Consider the following 25,329-nt stretch of genomic DNA (forward strand, 5'->3'; position numbering starts at 1 on the left):
GGGGGGCTTGGTGCTCGGCGGGGGGGTGAAGGTGCTGGGGGGCGGGGTTAGAATGGGGAGTCACTGTGGGGGGGCTTGGTGGTCGGGGGCGGGGTTAGAATGGGGTGTCACTGGGGGGGCTTGGTGGTCGGGGGCGGGGTTAGAATGGGGTGTCACTGTGGGGGGGCTTGGTGGTCGGGGGGCGGGGTTAGAATGGGGTGTCACTGTGGGGGGGCTTGGTGCTCGGGGGGGAGTGGAGGTGGTGGGGGGCGGGGTTAGAATGGGGCGTCACTGTGGGGGGGCTTGGTGGTCGGGAACGGGGTTAGAATGGGGCATCACTGTGGGGGGGCTTGGTGCTCGGGGGGGAGTGGAGGTGGTGGGGGGCGGGGTTAGAATGCGGTGTCACTGTGGGGGGGCTTGGTGGTCGGGGGCGGGGTTAGAATGGGGCGTCACTGTGGGGGGGCTTGGTGCTCGGGGGGGAGTGGAGGTGGTGGGGGGCGGGGTTAGAATGGGGTGTCACTGTGGGGGGGCTTGGTGGTCGGGGGGCGGGGTTAGAATGGGGCGTCACTGTGGGGGGGGCTTGGTGCTCGGGGGGGAGTGGAGGTGGTGGGGGGCGGGGTTAGAATGGGGTGTCACTGTGGGGGGGCTTGGTGGTCGGGGGGCGGGGTTAGAATGGGGCGTCACTGTGGGGGGGGCTTGGTGCTCGGGGGGGAGTGGAGGTGGTGGGGGCGGGGTTAGAATGGGGTGTCACTGTGGGGGGGCTTGGTGGTCGGGGGCGGGGTTAGAATGGGGCGTCACTGTGGGGGGGCTTGGTGGTCGGGGGCGGGGTTAGAATGCGGTGTCACTGTGGGGGGGCTTGGTGGTCGGGGGCGGGGTTAGAATGGGGCGTCACTGTGGGGGGGCTTGGTGGTCGGGGGCGGGGTTAGAATGCGGTGTCACTGTGGGGGGGCTTGGTGGTCGGGGGCGGGGTTAGAATGGGGCGTCACTGTGGGGGGGCTTGGTGCTCGGGGGGAGTGGAGGTGGTGGGGGGCGGGGTTAGAATGGGGTGTCACTGTGGGGGGGCTTGGTGCTCGGGGGGGAGTGGAGGTGGTGGGGGGCGGGGTTAGAATGGGGCGTCACTGTGGGGGGGCTTGGTGGTCGGGGGCGGGGTTAGAATGGGGCGTCACTGTGGGGGGGCTTGGTGGTCGGGGGCGGGGTTAGAATGGGGCGTCACTGTGGGGGGGCTTGGTGGTCGGGGGCGGGGTTAGAATGGGGTGTCACTGTGGGGGGGCTTGGTGGTCGGGGGCGGGGTTAGAATGGGGTGTCACTGTGGGGGGGCTTGGTGGTCGGGGGCGGGGTTAGAATGGGGCGTCACTGTGGGGGGGCTTGGTGGTCGGGGGGCGGGGTTAGAATGGGGCGTCACTGTGGGGGGGCTTGGTGCTCGGGGGGAGTGGAGGTGGTGGGGGGCGGGGTTAGAATGGGGTGTCACTCTGAGTGTGCGTGTGGAGGGCTGGGGGTGCTTTCGGCGGAGGCGGAGGGGGATGGGGTGGCGGTTGCACAGCAGGAGGGGCGGCGTGCGCTCCGCACCATGGAGACGGGCGCGCAGGATTCGCGTCAGGCCCGCGCCGCCGCGAGTCCTTGAGCCAGGCTCTGACAGAGTCTCTGGCGCGGCCGCCGCCGGGAGCGTGCGCGGGACCCGTGAGTAGTCGGGGTGCGGGGAGCCGCAGGGGCGGAGAGACGCGTCTGGGGCGGGCTTCCCGGTGCAGGGTGAGTAGGAGGGTTTCCTAACTGGCAGGAAGGAGCGGGAGGCGGCACGCGGTAATAACGTGGGGGCCGAGGGCGAAGCGGGTACAGTGTTGGGGATGGCGCACGGGTGGGTGGGGCGGTACTAGTGTGGGGGTCCCAGGGCAGATGGCGGGCGGAGGTGGGGGGAGGGTGCAGAGGGATAGTGTGTGTTGGGGGGGGGGCGTTGCAGAGGTAGGTAGGGGTCGTGTGGCACAGGGGAATAGTGTGGGTGGGGGGTTGCAGAGGAGGGTGGGGGTCGTGTGGCACAAGGGAATAGTGTGGGTGGGGGCGGTGCAGAGGAGGGTGGGGGTGGTGTGGTGCAAGGGACTAGCGTGGGTGGGGCAGGGCAGAGATGGGTGGGGGCGGTGTGGCACAGGGGAATAGTGTGTGGGGGGGTTGCAGAGGTGGGTGGGGGCAGTGTGGCACAGGGGAATAGTGTGTGGGGGGGTTGCAGAGGTGGGTGGGGGCAGTGTGGCACAGGGGAATAGTGTGTGGGGGGGTTGCAGAGGTGGGTGGGGGCGGTGTGGCACAGGGGAATAGTGTGTGGGGGGGTTGCAGAGGTGGGTGGGGGCGGTGTGGCACAGGGGAATAGTGTGGGGGGGGTTGCAGAGGTGGGTGGGGGCGGTGTGGCACAGGGGAATAGTGTGGGGGGGGTTGCAGAGGTGGGTGGGGGCGGTGTGGCACAGGGGAATAGTGTGGGGGGGTTGCAGAGATGGGTGGGGGCGGTGTGGCACAGGGGAATAGTGTGTGGGGGGGTTGCAGAGATGGGTGGGGGCAGTGTGGCACAGGGGAATAGTGTGTGGGGGGGTTGCAGAGGTGGGTGGGGGCCTTGTGGCACAGGGGAATAGTGTGTGGGGGGGTTGCAGAGGTGGGTGGGGGCGGTGTGGCGCAAGGGACTAGCGTGGGTGGGGGCGGTGTGGCGCAAGGGACTAGCGTGGGTGGGGGCGGTATGGCGCAAGGGAATAGCGTGGGTGGGGTACGGGGGATAGTGTATCTAGTGGGTGTGGGGGATGTGTGCAGGGGGTAGAGGCATGGGGGTATAGTGGGAAGGCATGGAGGGTGCAGGGGAAGATAGTATGTGTTTGTGGGGGGGTTGGTTATGGGTCACTTCTGTCTTTTCTGTAGGCCTGGAATAGGATGAAGCATTCACTGAGCTGCAGAGATTCAGGCTGTACTCTGAATTGGAAGATTGGAATTAGAGGCTGGGAGCCCTATTAAGATTGGTTTTTCTTTGCCTTCTCACGCACCTTTATGCTCACTCCCTTCCAGACCAATGGAGCCACAAACCTTTATTGCACCTTGCTGATTTTGTCATATCCGTTCCTCAGTTCCACGTGAGCTTCAGAGGACAGTGCAGTTTCATTGCCATTATGGTCTGCTCCTCCTCCAGCATTGCCTCAGCGCAGTCCGCTTGGCAATATGCCCCTCTATTGCTCAGGGACATTCTACACCACATATTTGTGCTCAGTGTTTGTAGTTTTATTTTTAGCAGATCTTTTGTATTTTTACTCCATGCTGATTCACTTTAGATTGACATATTTATTGTAGCTGGTTTAGAGCATAAGCTGTTTAATGGGGTTTAGGTGCTGGAAGAATTTTTTTTCTCTATAGATTTATGTATGAAATTGCCATTGCTTCAATAGCTTTTTATTTCTAGTGTTTGTCTTCAAGTGATTGTGTATAAACACAAATGTGACCAAGGTGACCGAGAAGTGAATTAGGGGACATATCTTTCTGAATATGTATGAGCATCGTATTTGTATTTATGGGTTACTTAGAGTATTAGTGTGTTTAAGACCCAGTAAAGCAAATAAAGGTCCTGAACCTGCAAAGATCTATTTACGTGTACCGTTTTGTACTCACAATGTGTAAAGTTAAGCCAAAGGGCCTAATCCTGTAAAATGCCAGAATTTAAAATTTTAATTTAAGTTGAGAATTTTGTGCATGGAGTGCTTGCAGGATGGATCCAGGGTTGACTGTTGTTTAGAATCATAGAAATGTAGGGTTTAAAGGGACCACCAGACTTCATCTAGTTCATTTCCCTGTGCTGAGGCTGGTTGATTGCCTGGGATTAAATGAAGTAAAATTTTGGGTTAGTGATTTTAGTCTCTGCAAACATTTATATACCAGAATATGCCCACTGAGTTCAGTGGAGAGTACTCCTACAGGTATTTGCATGATCTGGGCTTTGAAATATTTCTCTGTGGTAATAAATGAAAGAATTAGCATCCTCTCTTAATACTGTATACGTATTGAATATAAATTGATATTTTATGAAATATATCTCATAATTTGTAGTGAATACTACTACTTGATTTCAGAATGTCCGAGTTGTGCAAATGCTCATTGTAACACTCTCTTAATGCTTTTGACTTATTGGCTTATTAATCTTTCATTGAGTGTTATGAACTAAATTTATTTGATGATGAAATATTTTATTTAAAAAGGATTATCTTAATGCAGGCTTCTCCACATGCAATGTGGGCTTGTGTTGGATTTTTAATATTTTTTTATTGCGTGCCAGTAATGAGTTTGGAATTATACATGCACATATAGCATGAACCTTGCCCCAAGGAGTTTTAAATCTAGTTTCAACACTTAGTCTAGCTCAGACACATGCAATACACTGGCTGGTGGTGCAAGGAGAAAACATTTCTGAAAGACTTTATAGAAAAAAGATGTTCCCAGGAGACAATTTATAAAAGAGGAATGTTGTATAGTATAAGAGGAGTGTGAGTAACTTCTTGAGCAAAGGTATCCTTTGGGTCAGTACAAGGCAGTATGGGCAAGGTGTTAATAGGTCTCTTCATCTAGACATACTGAGTATGCTATTTTGTCCATTTACTGTGTTGGTACGGCAGCTTGTACCAAAACCTGAGAGAGTCAATCTGGAACTTTGCAGGATATGCATTGATACAGGAAACCAATTTATGATGAATTATTTAGAATTGTAAATTACCCTTCACAAAAATATGCATTTTGCCTTTTAGCCTATGGTCTTAAATTTGTCCTGTGTCATGGATGAGGCTGCTTTGTCCCTTGGAACAATAGATGTTTCCTATTTGGCCTCTTCAGCAGAATATGCTGTCACTAGATGTAAGCACTCCAGTGAAGAATGGGTAAGTAAAAATATGGATGTAAGTCCTTAAGATTTGCTTTATTTTTCCTTAAAGTATAAGATAGAATTTTCTTTTTTCTTTTCTTTTTTTCTTTTTCTTTTCATGAGGAGTGAGGATAAGAATGTTATCTCCTATGTACATTACACAATTTCTTCCAGTACTTGGCTTAGAAATTGGTGATGAACCAAGAGTATAATGCTGTGGCAGAGACCGGTATTGCTAGGCAGTAGAATGCCTTCATTTTGTCAGGCATAGAAAGAAATGGTGTTAACATCCTTAGAGCCTCATGGTATATTTATTAATAGTTTTATATAGCTCTTGAAATGGTTTCTTAGAAGTGCTGGAGGGAGCTTGGTGGGCATTAATGGGGAGGCTTTTGTAGTTGTGCAGGCTGTTGTGGAAAAGGATTCAGGATTTGGAATATACAAAGTGGGCAGTGAACAGAGTAGGTTGGGAGGAGCATAAGGAGCAGCATGGGTGTAGGAGGAGATGATGTAGCACTGCAGGCAGGGTGGAATTGTGCAGTGCTCAAAAGATGAGAAGTTTGAACTTGGAACTTGATACGAAAGAAGAGTTGGAAACATGGTCAGAGTTGAGAGAAAGGATGTTGATTTTGGCAGCTGTGTGTTTTGGATCCAACTAGAGGTGGAGGAGATAGGAGGGAACAGGCTACAGTAAATGAGAAAAGATTGAGAGTGGGGATAATGGCATGCACGAGATGGGAAGGAAGAGATTTTGTAGAGAAAGTAGTAGCAGGTTTTAGCAAGGGCCTAAATGTGAGGGTTTTGACATAAAGGTTTTGAGCTTGGATGGTGACCGTTTGGTGGTGGTATTGGTAATAGATGGGGCTGGTGAAGGGACAGCATTTTGGTGCTTATTTCGTTTCTGAAAAAAACTCTTTAGGGTAGGAACATTAGCCAATTCAGGCTATTACCTGTTGAACATTTCAATTTTTAATATGAATTTTTGCCTTGCTTTTGACTTTCTGGTTGTTTCTGAATGATGTGGTTTTCTAGTTGAGTATATGATAACTCACGTTTAGGATTTCTAACAGGTATGCTGCATTGAAGGTACTGGCTGCAATCTGCTTTGCTTCCCTTTCATGTGTCATTTTTAACATATATGGGCTTATTTTGTTTTCTCTCTTTTGGTTATATGGTTGCTCTTTATATCAATATTATAACAGATGACTTTGTAATTCCATTGAGTACAATGGTCCTGAACCAGCATCCACAGGCAAGTAATATTCCCATTGATTTCAGTGGGAATTATGCATGTTTAATTATGCATGCTACTGTAGTTAAGAATGGCATGGTTTGTTTTTCTAATTAATCAAATAAAAGAAAACTCCAGCTTTCTTGTTACTGATTCCCTGTACTTGGGAATCTTTAAAAATCAGCCTGAGGAATTAGGCTTTCGTACAGTAGTTATTTTTGCTTATTACTTTTCATATGGCTGTTGAAACATAACCTATAAGGACTGTAAAATTGGTGAAGTTCTTATACGTTCAGTCATCTTACAATTTTAAAATGACATTGTCCGGCAATGAATTAAAAATCAGATTTCCTTGATTACATTATGAACGACTCTGAATTATTAAAATGACATCTGATTTACTGTTCACTATACTTTGTTAACTTTTTACTCTTCTCTCATTTCTGAAAATGAAAATATACTGGTTAATTTCTCATCTGTTTCTAGTTAGCTTATGTCAATTTCATTTTCAGCTTTGCAGGCATCAGTACAATAATGCAGTGTTAGGGATGTAAATAGTGCAGCAGAATGTAGGGGTTTTTTTGGTATCAGTTGGAATTTTAGAAAAAAAAATTACGGAAACATTTCTATTGGCCTTAAGTTTAAAAAAATAAGTTGGGCCTGGTAGTATTCCTAAAGTCTTTAAATTCTCAGTAGTGGATAATTGTCATTTTTGTGCTAGGGAGAGTGCAATTCGAGGCCTACTGTCTTCCGATCTGCGACTTTAAAATGGAAAGAGACACTACTGAGCAGAAAAAGGCCATTTGTGGGACGCTGTTGCTACATGTGTACTCCCCAAAGCCGGGTAAGAAGATTATGAACTGGATTATGTTTGACAATAAGAAGTTGAAATGTGATTACAGTGTATTGGAGTTTCAGTAGTTTCCTCACTTTCAGAATTAAGATCACAGTGTTGTTAATCTATACAGGGAGGTTGATTGTTACTTCTCTTTTGTTTGCTTGGTAGTTAAGATTACCTTTCCTAAAACATTGTCATAAAATTTGGAGATGGAAAAGACCTTTTGTGATGTCTTGTCTGTCTGTCTTCCAGAGCAGAATTCCCTGCACTAAATTCTGTTTGAGAACTAGTGTTTGAATTTTGTGAAAAACTCATTTGCTGTGCAAGATTATTTAAAATACATGTTACTGATGTAAATTTAATGCTCATGAAAGGTATTAATCTCCAAAAATGAAATCTTAACGTTCACTCTGAATCCATAGAATAACTACAGTCTGACCATTGGTCTTGAAAGCTTCTCGTATTCTCCAATATGTTTCACCACTGACTTGAAGGAACCACAAGTAGGTTTGAGAAGACAATTGAGTTTTCAGACCCAGACAATTCTTGGCTTGTCTGCTGAGCCTGGCAACAACAAGTGCCAGATGTAGTAGTTTTTGTGATGTTTTGTCCCTTGGAGCAGTATCAAGATGCTCAAGTAACAGATGATCTGCAAGATGACTTTAAAAAGTGTTTTGCCAAACTTTTAAACTATGGTGAATGAGCTTCCTTTGAAGGTGTGATTGTGTGAAATGGCACATTTTTACTTGTCAGATATGTACTCTCTTTTATTCAATTATATTTCATAGATTCAGAGTTTAAGGCCAGAAAGGACCATTAGATTATCTGATTCTACTCTGACCTCCTCTGTGTTACAGGTCCCTAAATTTTACCCAGTTACCCCTGTAGTGAGGCCAGTAACTTGTGTTTGGCTATAGTAAGTATTTGTTGAGTTCAGTGACAAAAGAACACTTTTGCTTCTGTTAACTCCTGCCACCAGAGTAGGAATGGTCAATAACGACAAATGGATACAGGGGATAAAACCCCAAATGCATTGTAGAGAACTATCCTTGGTAGGATATGGGGAACAATATAAGGACCTAGATAAATTGATTCCACCTCTTGTGTACACGTAAGGGTTTTGTGCCTCATATGCTTTTGCAATGCTTTTGTAACTTGCCATATCAAAAATATTTTTGGATTTTGTTTAGTCTTTGGAGCCAGTTTAGTTCTGAGAGTGAACTGATTTCTTTTCTAGCTCAAGCATCAAACTTGTTGTTGATGATCCATTTTTAGGGCCACTTAATCCCATTTTCTTTGAATTATGCCCTTAGTTATACCTGTGCTGCCCCACTAAAACTACTGCGGTTGCTTAGGTGTAAATGAGGGCAAAATTCAAGGACTCTGCCGGGGGGTTACATAGCCATGATCTCCTTAGTCATATCTAATGTGATGGAATACATATGGAACACCTCAGTGCTGTTTTTATAGTCCCTTTTCTGATGAGAATCTCAGTTTAAAGTTAAATTTGAAAAGGAAGGGGTAAATACTAGATCTGTTGACACAAATCCAGTGATTTTTTTTTTTTTTTGAGGTTGGCTTTTCATGCTACATATGATTTGAGGGGAATACCTGCAGCAGAGTGTTTTATGTCCTTTGCAAATTGTATTGTAGCAATGCATTGAAAGGTGGCTGTGGTATCAGACACCCTTTTGTTAACCTCAGAGCATAATTGTACAATACACTTGTTGCTTAATGTTCTAGAAGGGAAATAAATAGATATTTTTATATTATCTTTTATAGCATTTTCATCAGTAGCTCTTGTGCTTTACAAAGGAGGTCAGTATCATTATCCCCATTTTATAGATGAGCACAGAGAGGTGAAATGACGTGGCATAGAGAGGTGAAATGACTTCTCCAACAGGCCATTGGCATAGCTGGAAAGAGAACCCAGGTATCCTGAGTCCCAGTCCAGTGCTCTATCCAAAAAGCAACATTGCCACCCAAATATAATAACACTCCCTTCCCTGGTGGTGTTCCTCATTGAGTTCTTTCCCATCCCTGTGTCAGCTACGTTCATGAATCTTTCTCTGAACTCATAAATTGTTTGTCTGGGTTGGCAATACAACAACAAAAGGCAACTTGTTATCTGTGTGATGATTTGCTTTATTGGCATCTTCTGTTTAGGGTGGGAGGTGATAAGTGACTTGAGTGTGCTGTGAATCTCTTCTTGATTGAGTTCTCACTTCCCAGGACCTGAATGATTCATATACACGTATTTATTTTTACATAGCAAATCACAGGAATGCAGGTTTTGTACTTGTTACAGCAAATGTCTAGATTTGAGAGAGGATCACCTTCAGTTCGTGACTGTCAAAATGGGCTACAGTACTAACTATAAACCTTCTCATGCAGATGCTGTGCTTGAGCCAGAGGGTTTGACTGGGGTAAGGTTTATATGGTGTATCTCCTGCTTACACCAGGTGTGAATCTGACCTCAAGTTCCAGTCTGAAGCATCACTTCATTATTTGTCTTTGCACAAGTGCTGGTTTATGTAGTTTGCTCATAATACAATATTCTGGCTTTGTAGATGGACCCTGGGCCTAAACTCTGACTGTTTTTGAACAGCTCATGACCTGCATCTATCTTCTGGTATTCTATAACACCCATTGCTTTCCCATTTAAGTGATTAGACTGGTTAGACAAGTTTGGATTAAACTAACCTTTATTTTGTTTTTCTGTGGTTTTCACTGGCTGGCAGTGTTACCCATGCTAAAAAAGTGAGGGTTATTTCCCTTCTGTATAGGAACGTGCATTTACTTATACCCCCGCTCATTACGTATCCTGATCTTCATCCACTTCCAAGTGGGAGGCACTGTTGAGTTTTCTAGGTGCAGTAAAGTATCATGGATGAACTGAATGGGTGCTAAATGTGGCCTGAGTAAAGGTCTGGGAGATAGGGCCTCCTGAGTTTAAATCCCAGCTCTGGTACTGGTTTATTTTGTACTCATCAACAAGTCACATAACACTTCTGCCTCTGTTTCTTTATCTTCATATTTGAAGAGGAAAAAGAATTTACATTATTGTTAATGTGAAGAAACGACCATTATTTTATAAGGAAAAAGTCTTCCAATTATTTCTTTTCTCTCATTTTGTTTTGGTAGGATAAACTTTTCAATGCTAGTATCCCTTCTTTGGGCCTACGCAATGTCATCTATATCAATGAAACGCACACAAGGTAAGTTAAACTATTTCCAGCATAATTAATGACATTTTCTTTGTCTTTCTAACTTACTGGATCTCTTGGCAGAGAAACCACCAAGAAAGATTTAACAACCTAATGAGGGCCAGAGTGCTTTCTTGGTACGCTTGAATCTGTGCTGAATTTACAGCGGCAATAAAACCTATAGTCTGTCTTGGCACGCTGCTAACTACAGACAGTGTGTGCAAACTGCTTGTATATTTCAGAGCAGTCCCAAGGTTGTCTACTTACATTGACTGCATATAAGGAGTGTGAAGATGGCACGTAGTCTGCGTAAAGTAAAGCAGATTTCAATCGCCATTGACTTTAATGCATTGGGGTGTGAGTCACAATGTGCATGTCCCACAGATATTGATTTGAATGGGTAAGCAAGTATCCCTGTATTAAAGATGAAAGCAGCAATAGATTAAAGATGAAAGTGGCCTCTGCATCCTTGGGTTGACTGTGTGACTGAAGGCTGCATTGCTGAATTTGTCAATTTGGCCCACAGCCTACACTTTGGCCACTGTTGGTATACATAGGATAATAGCAGTTATAGGTTGAGCCTGTCCTTCCATGATAGCAAAGTACAGCTCTTTGATATGTGTGTTTAAGGTATTTAACTGGATAATGCATTTTTGTTCTGTTTTTATAGTTTTGTCCTGGGGTAATGATACTTTCATTTTGAAGTAAATGAAAATGTTTCTGTGTTCTGCCTGCATGCAAAGTTGATTCTCCTGATACCATAATTAACGTAAGATTCTGTAGTATTCATTGTAGATTCAGAACAAACAGAGACAGGCTAATAGACTGGAGGAAACGAGCCAAAATGTCTGAGTGAAAGAAAGACAGTGTTGTGTTGTACTTGAGAGAGAGGGAAGGCCTGGAGGTTAATACTGGAGATTACTGTCTATTGATTTAATTGATTATTTTTTGTGTGTGTCATCAGTGGTCTAGAATACTGAAAACCTTTTGAAATGCTGTTTAAAATAAAATAAAAAAAATAGGTCAAATCCTTGAACGGTCTTGATAGCTCATGGTTTTGTAAAATAGGAATGTAAAACCAGTTGATTCATCGAACCATTTTTTCTTAAACCACAAAATGTGCTTAACTCACAGTGCAGTTGTAGTGAACGTGTAAATGATTTTTTGAAGTTCCATATTTAATCTCTCAGTAACTTTCATTTGCTCATTTTCAAAATTGAAGTGATTTTTCTAACTGCTAGTGAACAGTGACTATATTCACGGATTTTAATGAATGCATATTTTGTTTGTAGTTTAGCCTACCACTTTAAGTTCCTTTGGAACTCTTGAATGAATACCATCCAGTAACAACTTATTTATTTATCATTTTGTTTCAGCCCCTCTTCCTTTTGACAGTGTAGCATTTCCCTTGAATTTAGTATTGTTCTGAAATGGAATTCTCAGCCAGTCTGATTCGAAGGGTGCTAGACAGTTATTGATTCCTAACTACAGTTTTTTCCCGCAGTAAATCCTTGTGCTCTGATTGGTTGCAGATACCTAATTTACATAATATACAGTTTCTCACTATGTATACAGTATGCAATTTTCTCTGTCTGACAGCCATTTAGAGAGTAGAGATTTGCATGATTATTTATTTCTAAACCTCATAGTGAATGTGCTAATATTTGACAGGCTTTTGTGATATTTCTGTGCTGATCTGATGACTTACTCACAATAACCAAGCTGTTTGATAGCAACAAACGTCCCTTCTCAACTTTTCCCTTAAAATCAATTCGGATTGGGCATATGACTGGTCCAAAAATAATTTGTCAATTGACTGGTTGAATATTGTCAAATATGGTCAAATATTTTAAAGTGCTAATTTATTAGAATAGTAAGACAAAAGAGTAAGACTTTATGGTCTACAGTAGGCATAGCATTTTATTTATATATATAATATATATACACGCACGCTCACTCTATGCCTAATTTTTAAAAAAAAAAAAGTTACTTGTTTCACATTTTTCGGAGTGAAAATAACTCAATGAAATGAAGTTCTAAAAAATTAAAGAATGGCTCCATGATGCAATCAGAAATGTAGGCTGCTGATCAGGGCATTCTTGGGTGAATATTTGACCATAGTGAAATATGTGGTCGGTTGACCATTTTGTCAAGCCTAATACGAATTTTTTTATAAAAACCTCTCAAAGAATCTTTTTTTTAGAAAGGAAAAGCAATGAAAATGCAGTTGCCAAACAACTGAGAAAAAGTGCTTTAAAATATTAAAAAAACCTTTAACCTATTTTCTTTTCTTCCTTGTCCACAGTTTAGCAAGGCTTTTATCTCCAAAATAACTGTTTGCAAATTCCTAGAATTGTTACAATGCAAACAGGCATATATGTGCATTAAAACAAAACAAAATATCTTGTTAATAATTATAGGAGGAGGTGGCAGGAACCCCTGTCTTTAGGTTGAGGATTGACACGTGACTCAGGCAGCTTTGAAAAATGTCAGCCTCGATCTTTTTATAAAAATGTTGACGAATGTTAGCTGGATTTATGCTGCTCACAGCAAGGTCACTGATTTGCTTAAAACTTGGCACTGGGTGAATTGTGTATTCTGACCTGACAGACAGCCGAAATGTATGTAAGTTCTGAGATGTAACCAAGGAAAATACCGCAGATATGTTCTTTTGTGGCAATTTTTTTATGATTGAGCGAAAATGTTATGACACCAGCCTCCCATAAGTTTGTTGCTTCAGTTTGGGTTTCTTCCCACGTATCTTGTGATATATATCTATTCTGTCTGTAACACTGTTAATTTTCTGATATAGTAAAAAATACAGAAGCTATGAGGTAGCTGTTCAAAGAATTTTACCTACTTTTGTAACCTTTTATTGGATGTATGTGAATGTTTGACAATAAAATTATTCTTTTAAAAGCTGAGAATGGGACACATTTTTGGGACACATTTTGATGATTATCTTTCTTATGATGTAGGTACAGAGGGTGGCTGGCAAGACGGCTCTGTTATGTTCTTTTTGTGCAAGAACGAGATGTGCATAAGAGTATGTTTGCCAACAATGTGACAGAAAATGTGTTAAACTGCAGCAGGTAAGATGTGCTAAATAAGCCAACATTGTTTTTTTTGTGTCTGTTTCCGATTTCATGCATAATATTACATTTAATCAAAGATTGTTACAGAATGACAACACAGCAAATTCTGAAAGCTAGAATATTTAGAATAATAGAAGGTACAGTGTCTGTGACAGCTCATCCCTCAAATTTAAGCCACATAACTTTTGTATAGAATAGTTATGGGTGGGTGGGGTTTTTACACATCAGCCTCCGTATCTTTGGAGAGACTGCTGCTACAGATACAATAAACTTAATATTAAGGGCTTGTTAACATGGGACATTAGTGCATGGCAAGCAGGTGTGCTATAGGTTCACGTTAACGTCCCATGTGGAAAAGTCCTAAGTATAATAAACTACTATGGAGCCCTTTGCAGCTTTTGTTACCAAGTTCATAGTAGATCTATATAGCTACGGCCCTACCAAATTCACGGTCCATTATGGTCAGTGTCATTTTACGTTTTCAGATGTTTAAATCTGAAATTTCATGGTGTTATAATGGTGGGGGTGCAACCCAAAAGGGGATATTTGTGTGTGTGTGTGTGTGTGTGGTCACAAACCTGTTGTAGAAGACTCATGGGATTGCAACCCTCACTTCTGTGCTGCCTTCAGAGCTGGACTCTGAAGGCAGCAACCATGGCGCTTCCTGCAGCCGCAGAAGGTTCCCGGAGTGGAGATGGGTCTGATCTCCCCCGTGCTGCTGGAAGTGCCCTAGCCAGGGGCAACCATCATAGGCCCTACTCCTTCTAAGCGATGGATCTATAGTCTATGCTCTCATTCTGTAGTAACTTTTTGAGCTAGTGCTTATAGTTGGATTCCTAATTCACTCAGTTTCTGAGCCGACTTTCATAATATCCAGGAATACTTGCACAAATTTAAGGAATGCTTTGAACATCAGCCATTGATCTGAGAGCTCTCAGACCCTTGCTTTTAAAATTTTATATTCTATAGATGTGTTCTTAGAATGGAGAAACTTATTAAAGGCCAGCACTTGCCATACTCTGTCAAGGGTTAACTTTGATAGCCAGTGAATGATATTTTTGCCTCTGTACTGTATTTATAACTTTCAATATGTTTCTGCAAATCATTGACCAGCTGATACCAGTTTACCCATGGATTGGTCCATTTCATTTTACAAGTATTTAATTGAAACTTAGATGACCATTGAATTTCAGTTTATGGCAAATGAAATGCAAAGCATGTTGATGTGCATTTCTTTCATCTTCCAACTTACTGCAATAATTATACCATAGAACTGCCCTAGTTCATTCCTTCTAGAAACAGTCTATAGCTTAACTCATTTGTTACAGAACTGTCTTGTGTTTTATTTTTAAAATCAGAGTGCAGAAGGCCATTGTAGAGGAGGCTTCTGTATTAAGTGCTGCAGGTACTTGGACAGACCTCAAGGCCATCAGCAAAGTGAAGAAAAAAGCTAGAAGAATTCTCCAAGAAATGGTAGCAAACATCTCACCTGCTTTGATCAGGTAATAACCATAGTTTGGTGAACTATTTTTATGCTTGCCTAGCATCAGGGGAAGGATCTCCAGTCTTTGCCCTTGTACATGAGCACAACAGTCACTTCCTGCCTAAAAATTCCTATTTTATAGCTAACCCTAATGCTACCCCAAAACATGAGGATTATAGGTTTTAGCCTTAAAAAATGAAGTGTAATCATACTCTCATATTGGAACACAAAGAATCTGTGGGCTTTCCAACTTACAAATAGTATGATAAAATTTAAATAAATACACTTTCCTCCCCTGAATTAAGGTCTTTGCTGTCAGCCCCAGGGTACCCTCTATTGTTATTGCCTAAATCAGCTTAAGCATCTTGCTGCAGTAACTTACGATCAATAGTCCATTTAACAATATTTTTCTTTAGTTGTGACTCTTAAGATAGGAATCAAATTTCATGCTTCAGTGTGCAAGCTGATCACGAGAGATGTTAGGAAGGAATTCTCCCTGATTATGCCCCCAACAACTCCACTGACCAGTTGATGTTGCAAACTCTACATCTCTATGTGACCATATTGGTTATAAAAGCAATACAACAGGAAGGCCACTTTGAATTAAACTTAAAATTCTCTTGGGTTTAACATTTTTCACCCTTAGGTTGACTGGTTGGGTGTTACTGAAATTATTTAACAGCTTCTTTTGGAACATTCAGATCCACAAAGGCCAATTGGAGATGGTCAAAGCAGCCACCAAGGTAAGAAAATTACATAAACTCTTAAAACATGGGGAAACTTCTGATGTTACTTTCACTGGTGTAAATCAGGAGTGACTCCATTGAAGTCAGTGAAGTTATACCAGTCTAAATGAGATCAGAATCAGGCCCCAGTTCAGATCCTGTGCTATCCAGTTCTGTGAACATACCATTCAGCAGTCCTGTCTTTATTAGATAATCCTAGGTACTAGAGATACTGTGCTCTTTCAGCTGTGTGTTCACAGCACCCTAAAAGACCAAGCCAAGTTCTGGTTTTATCTCAAGTTTCAGGATCATTTTTGAGTGTAATGTCTGATGTGACCCACTGTAGAATGTTCTCTGTCCCCCCCCCCAATGCTGATACAGCTGCAGGCTAATAAATTACTAAACTTTTTCTAACTACTTATACATATATTTAGACTTGGTCTTCATACTTGTCTGCAAAGTGCCTCACCTACTGCTTGCTTATTTATTTAAATTTATTATAAGCATCCTTTCAAGTTCTACCAGTCCTTACCCCTCCCATTTCACAATATCAATATGCTGAATTTTCTACGCCTTTTATGCAGAATTTACAACAGAAAGGTGCTATATGACCCATACACTATCAAGGAATAAATAATTGCACTGAAATGAGAGAGAGAGGCACCATTGATTTCTAAGGAACTTTACTGGGAGTATTTGGAGACATTGTGCAATATTGCTTAGATAGATAGTATGCAGTGAGAATAAAATGGCAGGTTTTTTCCTTATGTAATCAGTTACCATGTTAGCATTTTGGAGTACAATGCCTGGGAACATTGCTGCTGATAAAGTTAAGTTACTTTTTTACAAAACAAGTCAACAACCTGTTTACAGTGGAAAATTTTGGCACATCTCAAATAATTGTCGTCATCTTGCATTGATACTGTAAGTCTGAAAAACCTGCTAATGTCATTCTACTGCTCCCTGCAGTGCCTACAGCACAAACACTGGTAGTGCAATTGCCTAGTCTGTTCTCGCTGCTAAAGCAAATAAGTGGAGAAGTGTAAACTGAAATTCTGTCAGTTCTACTAATCTAAGGTGTTACTCGGTAAAGAAAATTTAGAAGACAAAATTCTTCTTCGAGATGTGTCCCTGTGAGTGCTCCACTCCAGATGTAGGTGCGTCTTTGCTCGGAGAGTTTTACCGCAGGGCCCGTATGGGTTGTGCATGCACGTTGCCTGCCTCGTGCGCCGTTGTCTGTTCAAGTGTCGCGTGCACAATCCAAACTCCTCAGTTCCTTCTCAGCTGTCCCCGGCCTGAGACGGAGCGCTGCAGTGCCGTTCATACCTAGTTTTTAGTTTAGGAAATAGTTATTTAGTGTTAGCCAGTTTATACCATTTGTATTTTAGTGCCAAGTTTTTTTTCTTTTCCAAGATCCTCGCAGTGGCAACGGGGCATCTGAGGAAGCCAGGAAAAATTATATTTCCTTATCTGGCCGATTGTCTCCTCAAGGTGTACACTCTATTGGAAGCTGTTCACTCCATGCAAACGGCAATAAGCTGTTTCCACAGCTTCAGCCTACAAAGAAATCAATGATAGAACCTACCCAACAGTTGGTATTCAGCTTACGGCCCACGAATGCATACAACTTTTGAGCCACGTGGCAGCATGCACATTTGTAGTCAATTATACGTGTTTGCACATGCACTGCCTGCAGGGATGGCTATCAACAGTGTACAAACCAAACAAGCACAACATGAACATCCGCTTAACAATGTCCCACAAGAGCAAGGAATCATTAACCTGGTGGACTCACCCACCCAACCTGTGCTTGGGGATCCCGTTCACACAGATTTCCCGCCCCCCCCCCCCGCCCTGCCCCCGTCACAATTGCTCACGACAGATGCCTTCCTCGTGGGGTAGGGGAGCAAACAAGGAACATCGCTCAGCACAGGGGCTATGGTCCACAACAGAGACCAGGTTACATATAAATTTCCTGGAACTTCGCGCTATGCGCAATGCCTGCCTCCACTTCCTACCATTCATACAAAATTAACATAGATTCATAGATATTAAGGTCAGAAGGGACCATTATGATCATCTAGTCCGACCTCCTGCACAACGCAGGCCACAGAATCTCACCCACCCACTCCTGCGAAAAACCTCTCACCTATGTCTGAGCTACTGAAGTCCTCAAATCATGTTTAAAGACTTCAAGGAGCAGAGAATCCTCCAGCAAGTGACCCGTGCCCCATGCTACAGAGGAAGGCGAAAAACCTCCAGGGCCTCTTCCAGTCTGCTCTGGAGGAAAATTCCTTGCCGACCCCAAATATAGTGATCAGCTAAACCCTGAGCATATGGACAAGATTCACCAGCTAGATACCTAGAGAAGAATTTTCTGTAGTAACTCAGATCCCGCCCCGGGAGTGATGACCGACAACATCACTTGTATGTTTTATATAAACAGGCAGGGGGGAGCCAGATCCCTTTCACTCTGCTCCGAGGCTATCAAGCTCCGGAATCTACGCATCCGTCACAACATCCACATTTCAGCTGCATTTCTCCCTGGCTGCCAGAACACCACGACAGACGAACTCAGCAGATGGTTTCCTCAGGACCACGAATGGGAACAAAGCAACCCAGTACTTCAACATGTATTACGACAGTGGGATCACCCACATATAGACCTTTTTGCCACAGTCCGCAACAGCAAAAGTCCCCTATTCTGTTCCAGGGCAGCCCTGGGGAAACACTCTTGGAGAGATGCATTCTTAATCAGCTGGATCGCAGATCTCCTATATGTGTTTCCACTGATACCACTGCTCCCCAGGGTCATACAGAAAATAAGAACCGATAGAGCAGAGTCATCCTAATAGCCCCTACGTGACCGAGACAGCAGTAGTACCCCTTCTTGAAACGCATGTCAGCACAGCCCCAATCACTCTTCCCCTGCACCCAGACGACTTACACAACAGGAGGGACAATTACAGCACCCCAACTTGCAAATGCTACAGCTCAAGGCATGGCTGCTTTATGGCTCTCTCATGATGAGCTAACCTGCTCAGAACAGGTTCAACAGTAGGAAGCTATCTACATGCTCCACTTACGTACACAGGTGGAAGAGATTCATAACATGGTGTACCACAAAACAAGCATATGCTGTATCTGCTCCTCTCATGATGATATGAGACTATCTCTTAGGGCTTAAATGGTTGGGCCTTTCCATTAGCTCACTGAAGGTTCACTTAGCGGTGATCACTGCTTTCCACCAAAAGATTGATGAGACGTCAATCTTTGCTCACCCTATCACCAAACAATTCCTCCGAGGCACCCACACCCTCTCTCTGGATGTGAGGCCACATACTGTACCTTGGGACTTAAATCTTGGGCCAACCGTCCTGACTCGTAAACCGTTCAAACCTTTGGCAACTTGCTCCTTGTTACACTTGTCCATGAAAGTATCCTTTTCGGTTGCCATCACATCCATGACACGTGGGGGAGATAGAGGCACTTATGGCTGGACCCCCCCCCCCCATACTATCTTTCATAAGGATAAAGTTATGTTATGCACTCATCCCAAATTCTTAGCTGAGGTGCACTCATACTTCCACATTAACGATCCTCTGCAGCTCCCAACTTTCTTCCCCAAGCCAAACGCAAATTCGTTAGAGGTAACCGTGCACACGCTGGAAGTTAGAAGGGCTTTGACCTTTTATCTGGACAGAATTAAACCATTTCGGGCTTCTCCTAAACTCTTCGTATCAGTAGCAGAATGGTCCAAAGGAGCGCACATACCAAACAGAGGCTCTCTAAATGGATATCTGGATGCATTTGACTATGCTATCAGCTAAAAGGCACTCAGCTTCCAGCAACCATTAGTGCGCATTCCACGAGGTCTACATTGATGTCCACAGCATTTCTAAACAATGTCCCATAGATAGACATTTGCAAGGCTGCCATCTGGGCATCCAGACACACCTTTGCCAAACATTTACGCTATCACGCAAGGCCCTAAAACAGATACTCAACTTGGCCGAGCGGTACTTTCCACTGTTTTATTTCCTACTGCAAAGCCCCTACCATCCTAAAGGGCACTGCTGTACAATCACCTGGAGTGGAGCACCCACAGGGACACCTCTCGAAGAAGAAGAAGAAGAAGGTTACTCACTTTGTGCAGTAACTGAGGTTCTTTCAGATGAGTGTCCCTGTGGGTGCTCCATTACGCACCCTCCTCCCTCTTCTTCGGAGCTGGATACAGGCTCTGAGTAGAGAAGGAACTGAGGAGTCCGGATTGCACATGCAACACTTCAACAGACAACAGCGCGTGAGGCAGGCACCACCATGTATGCGCAACTTGTATGGGCACTGCAGTAAAACTCTCCGAGTGAAGGCATGGGGATGCACCTACACCTGGAGTGGAGCAATCACAGGGAGACTCATCTCGAAGAACCTCAGTTACTGCACAAGGTGAGTAACCTTCTTTTCACTCCACAGTATCCTATTAATTTTTGTTTTATCTTTTTTTCTCCCTCCCCCAAATAGATGAATTTACCTCTTATCTTCTTGCCTGTTCACAAATCTCACATCGACTATCTGCTCCTCACATTCATTCTTTTCTGCCATAATATCAAAGCACCATACATTGCTGCAGGGAATAACCTCAACATTCCCATCTTCAGGTAAGGATAATATGCTGAGCTAAACTTTAACTTGCTCTCAATAAAGCCAAAGGGGCATATGCTCAGTTGGTGTATATTGTCATAGCTCCACGCCAGCTGAGGATCTGCCCCAAATTGTTCAGGATTTGTGATAAGGGAATTTAGTCTTGTGGTCATACTTTGGAATTTACTTTGGTCCTATCTAGCTTATCTAGCTTTACTTTGGTCTTATTCGAGAGAGAGTCTTGAAAGAGAGATTCTTTAAGGAAGTTGGAAAAGGAAGAAGACTTAGTTGAGACTTAGTTACTGAGTCGCTTTGAGGAAGGGGTGTATGAAGAAATCCTGATAAATGTGGGATAGCACAAGTTTAAGAGCATCTGTTCCTCTTCATCTTTGGAGACTCATTGGGATTTAGGGGAAATTAAGTGTATTCAGTTAGTGGCAGGCAACATAGAACTTTGAACACTGAGGGCTGTTTAATTCAAATACTGCAGCACTTATCTTTGTAAGTTATGTCAAGTGTTGAAGGATTGAGAACACTCGCATAAGCTTTTGAAATTTGGCAGTAATGTAGGGACTAGAATTCTCGCAGAGCACTCCCTATCTATCTTCAGTATTTATATGGCCCCCATCATTATAGAATTTGAACACCTTAAAATTTGTAATGTATTTATCCTCCCAACATCTCTGTGAGGGAGGGCAGTGCTCTTAGTCCCATTTTACAGGGTCACAAAGGGAGTCTGGCAGAGCAGGGTCCTAGACTAGTGCCCCAACCACTAAACATTCTTCCTCTCTTTCATTTGAGGGAGAATGGCTGAGATATGCACATTGTTCTGCCTCATCTAATTTTTTCCTGAAGCTGTTGGCTGGTTTATACATTCCACTCTTTTCATATTTGACTAAAATTGGTGAATAAAATCATTTCTTGATTTGTAGCACATTGATCCGCAAGCTGGGAGGCTTTTTCATTCGGAGGAGGTTGGATGAGAACCCTCATGGACGTAAAGATGTCCTTTATAGAGCTTTGCTGTATGTGGTATGTATCTTTTCTTAATTTGCAAATATAAAATTTGATTAGTCACAGAGAAGGGGGAAAGAGCACCCATGTATGTTAGGAAAACGTAGGTTGGTTCTCTTTAACTTCATTAATTTGAACAGCATTGCCTGATGAGAAAGTGAAATTGTTTATTATCTTGATTTTAGCATGTATGTGTGTTTTGGTACATTAAAGATAAACATCCGATGAAGTGAGCTGTAGCTTACGAAAGTTTATGCTCAAATAAATTGGTTAGTCTCTAAGGTGCCACAAGTACTCCTTTTCTTTTTGTGAATACAGACTAACACGGCTGTTACTCTGAAACTAGACAAACTGTAAATTCTGTGCTGAGTGAGGTCCTGAATCTATGAAGTGCATGAGAGTCGAGGGTGTTCAGCACCCGTCAGGATCAAATTTTTCCCCTGTGTGAGTCTCTAACGGGGATATGGGATTGCCTTCAGTGTAAATTAACAGTAACATTAGGCCTACTGGGACAGCTTCTGATTTCACTTACACTAAGGTAAATCTAGAGCAGCAGTTCCCAAATTGTATTTGTTCATGTATTTAATGGGTGTTTGACGTACCACATGCACACTTCTTTCTTTTGCACATTTATTTTAGGCCTCAGTAGGTTTAATTTAAGTATTTCTGGACTCTGTGGTAAAATATATCCCTAAAGGAGCCAAAAATGTTCAGTTATAATTAGGGCTGGCAGGAAAGCAAGAATTCCATTTTGTGAAAAATGTTGAGGTTTTGCCATTTGTTTACATTCCGATGTGGCACGAAATCAAGACATTTCAAAAATGTGTAGTGAAAAAAGAGACCACTCTAGAATAGCCAGTAGCCCTGCGGTTAGACCACACATCTGGGATATTGGACATCTAGGTTCAAGTTCCTAGCCTAAAAGGCAGAGTGCCCTAATACTGGATTATGCTGTTCTATGGTCTCTCATATTTATCAGAAACTTCATGATGGAAAACCTTCCTGATGAAAGTTGAATTGAAACTGCTCTGTTTCCATGAAAAGTTTTGGTTTTGTCAAATCAGCATTTTCCATAAAAAGTTTAATTGAAAAGTTCCCAACCAGCTGTAATTATGACATCCTTTGTAAACATCTCAAGTTTTTAGACAGTCCATCAAAAAGAAACATAATGAGGCAGCCGTTATTTCTTTCATCTTACTCAAATTATAAGAAACAATTAAATGTCATAAATGATTTCTTGATATGCTATGGTATGCCATTAACTACACTCAGTGGATTGTCTCTTTTTAACCTATCTAGTCTAAGTTTTAAATTCCTGCTAATTTTATCGGAATTATTACTGAACAGTAGCCAGAATTCATTTAGCTTCCTGTCTGACAAAATTTAAATCAAGAAAATTATGAAATATTTTGAGAAAGCTCTGGGAGAGAATAAGAGAAGTGCCATTACAAAGAACGGTGCACATGTGCAGCAGGGCAGGGGCTCAGAGGGCAGATATAGAGAGATGGGGGGGGGGGGGGGGACGACGCTTGGCTGGAATTGGAGGGGCTTCAGCTCCACGAAGCATCTTGCTCTTCAGCAGAATGCTGGGCATGCTGCACGGTGGCTCCCCCTGCTGAGAAGAAGCTCAAATTATAGCCAGCTGGCTGCCGTCCTGGTGAACAGCCAGGCAGTTCTCCTTAGTCCTGTAGCCAGGCTTTTATCCACTGGTTCTGGCCAACAATCCTTCCCTCTCTACCTCTTGCAGCAGCTCCCTGTGTGGGGCCCTTTTATCTCATGCTCCCTGCAACTGTAGGTTTTGCAGTGGCTCTGAACTGGCCCTGAACTCATGTGTCTTTTCAGATGAGAGAGGCTCTGGCATTGTGATATGGAACTTTGCAAAATCGCCCCAGTAGCTGGAGCTGTGTGATTTGGTGCAAGCTGAAGGCTAGGCCCAGCAAAAAGCTAGGCAACTGTGCACAACTTGAGAGTGCAGTTCCCACAGCATTCAATACACTGCTAAATAAAGCTACTATGATGACATGGTCGTACAGAGTTACTCATCGAAATTGCTGAAAGTGTCCAGGAGGGTGTTTTGCTTCTCAAGCATTGTAAGATGTACTGAAGTGCATTGAATGACTTTTTATTTGAAACCAAAATATTTTTAAAAGAATTTTGGTGCATCATTTCCAGCAAGCTCTCATGCCACCCTGCCATACATGTACAAAAATTTGGGAACTCCTACCCTACTGACTTGGTTGAAATCCAGAGAAGAGAATAATTTAGGTGTCTTTAAAATATTTAATTATTGCTAGGTTGCTTCTTTTTGGTTTTGCAGCTGAAGTGATGTTTTAAAGTCCATGGTATTACTTTGGATATAGATTAGTGTAACTGGGATCAGAATTTGGTTGTATAAAACTCTAATTTCCTCTTATAATTCTTGATTATTCTTGCAGATTTGTATTTATTTCAGCTCCAGTTTTGTAAAGAGGATTCTATTGCTGATATGGAATTTCTATGTCTATATCATTAGTTTTTTTTGTTCTTTTACTCACTGTCCCTTTAGCACATAGAGGAGTTGCTTAGACAGCAGCAGTTCTTAGAGATATTCCTGGAAGGGACGCGTTCTCGGAGTGGAAAAACATCCTGTGCCAGAGCAGGTCTCTTATCTGTGGTGGTAGATGCTCTCTTCACAAATGCCACCCCTGACATACTAATTATACCTGTGGGAATCTCCTATGATCGCATCATTGAAGGTCACTATAACAATGAACAGCTGGTAAGAAGCAACTGAAGACTTATTGTCTTGCCTCGGGGATTTTCTGCTTAAGTAAAAATGTATCTAATTTTTGTGCTAGCACTGGTATGCCATGAGTGCTTTAACTTTTTGTGTCAGAATTAAAAATGCAACGTAATGTGAATCATGAAAGCTTTCTAGGTCAAGTACTATCTTGATATTTGAGTCTTGTATATTACTAGATACAAATTCATCACTTAACAAATACAAATAATAATAAGGATAAAAGCCATATGATTCCCTAGGCTTTTGTCATGGCTCTACTCTTTGACTTTTAAAGCTGCATGTCAAAAGACCTGGATTTATTGTAACTGTGGTTATGCTTCCGTAAAATATCAATGAACTTTTAATTGTAAATGAACGTTGGTTTTTGCTTTTCAATGTTTGCAGGGGAAGCCTAAGAAGAACGAAAGCCTTTGGAGCATAGCCAGAGGAGTCTTCAGAATGCTGCGGAAGAATTACGGTTGTGTCAGAGTAGACTTTGCACAACCATTTTCCTTAAAAGTAAGTTTCATATTCATAGAAACACTTAAGTTCTTATGAATTCTTAGCCGCTTTAAAATGCGGGAAACCACAAGCTAAACTGTTGGTGCAGAAGTATTGTTTTCAGCCTATCAATGCAATGAAGCTGTTTTTCCAAAAATTCACTATTTGATACCCCTGAGAAGATTCATAGGGTGTTGGTCCATGGTATGAAGTCCAGTACAGGTACAAGTGTTATAACATAATGTCAGACCAGACTGAGTCATTGGACATAAAGCCAGTATTTTTCTTCCATGAGTGATCAATAATAGAGGAAAGTAAAAATTCCCCATGATGCATCTGATCAATTGTGTATTGCTGTACAAAAAAATGGGGAAATATATTTCCTGTACAGTAGTTGACTGTCAAATAGTTTTTTATCTTTAAGTCTTACTCAGCAATATGTATTAAAATGTACAGAATTTCAGTTTGAAAAACAAAGCTAATTTTGGCAACCCAAACAAAATTAATGCCAGTCAACCTGAGTTTATAGAAAGTAGACACAGTCAAATTAATTTAATATCTTTTAGCTGAGATTGAGTTTGATAATGGAAATAATGTTGATTTGATATACATATACTGCTGTAAGGCATTTGTGAACAAGCGGTGCAAGCTGAGTAGAGAGCTGTCTTTGAAAATTTACCCCTAATTATTTAAGTGGCTTTGCTTGAAGGTAAATGTTTTCCTGACCAGCAGGCAGAGTGGGTATATGGACTGCGGAAACAGTCTTTATTATAGGAACCAGAAGAACATAATATCCTGAAGACAGAGTAACTTAAGTGGTAACCTTTAAAGACAGAAGTTTTAGTTGTTTGTTAAAAGCATAGAATTCTTGAGGTCCAGTCATGTGCTGTACCTCCTGAGAAACACAGCACAGAAGATACAGCTGAGAGGATGGGGGGCAAAGGTGGTTTTAGACACCTTCCTGCTGCCTACGTTCTGGGAAGTGTAA

The 25,329-nt window shown here is 42.6% G+C and overlaps 1 protein-coding gene across 10 annotated transcripts in view; it reads left to right on the forward strand.

Annotated features, from left to right (window-relative positions):
* The first annotated feature begins 1,513 nt into the window (after positions 1-1,513).
* The window catches only part of GPAM (glycerol-3-phosphate acyltransferase, mitochondrial), a 40,461-nt gene continuing 16,645 nt past the window's right edge, over positions 1,514-25,329 (forward strand). The window contains exons 1-12 of one of the 10 annotated variants that reach the window (XM_073354373.2): positions 1,519-1,725; positions 2,869-3,077; positions 4,734-4,862; positions 6,799-6,921; positions 10,060-10,133; positions 13,100-13,213; positions 14,575-14,718; positions 15,346-15,442; positions 19,946-20,082; positions 20,998-21,097; positions 23,625-23,837; positions 24,246-24,359. In XM_073354373.2, coding sequence (XP_073210474.1) covers positions 4,737-4,862; positions 6,799-6,921; positions 10,060-10,133; positions 13,100-13,213; positions 14,575-14,718; positions 15,346-15,442; positions 19,946-20,082; positions 20,998-21,097; positions 23,625-23,837; positions 24,246-24,359 — 1,242 coding nt within the window. In that variant the 5' untranslated portion in view covers positions 1,519-1,725; positions 2,869-3,077; positions 4,734-4,736. The other 9 variants (XM_073354378.2, XM_073354370.2, XM_073354374.2 and 6 more) reach the window with 9 other exon arrangements.

This window comes from Lepidochelys kempii, chromosome 7 (genome assembly GCF_965140285.1).
Source record: "Lepidochelys kempii isolate rLepKem1 chromosome 7, rLepKem1.hap1, whole genome shotgun sequence".
In the NCBI taxonomy this organism is placed as follows: Eukaryota; Metazoa; Chordata; order Testudines; family Cheloniidae; genus Lepidochelys; species Lepidochelys kempii.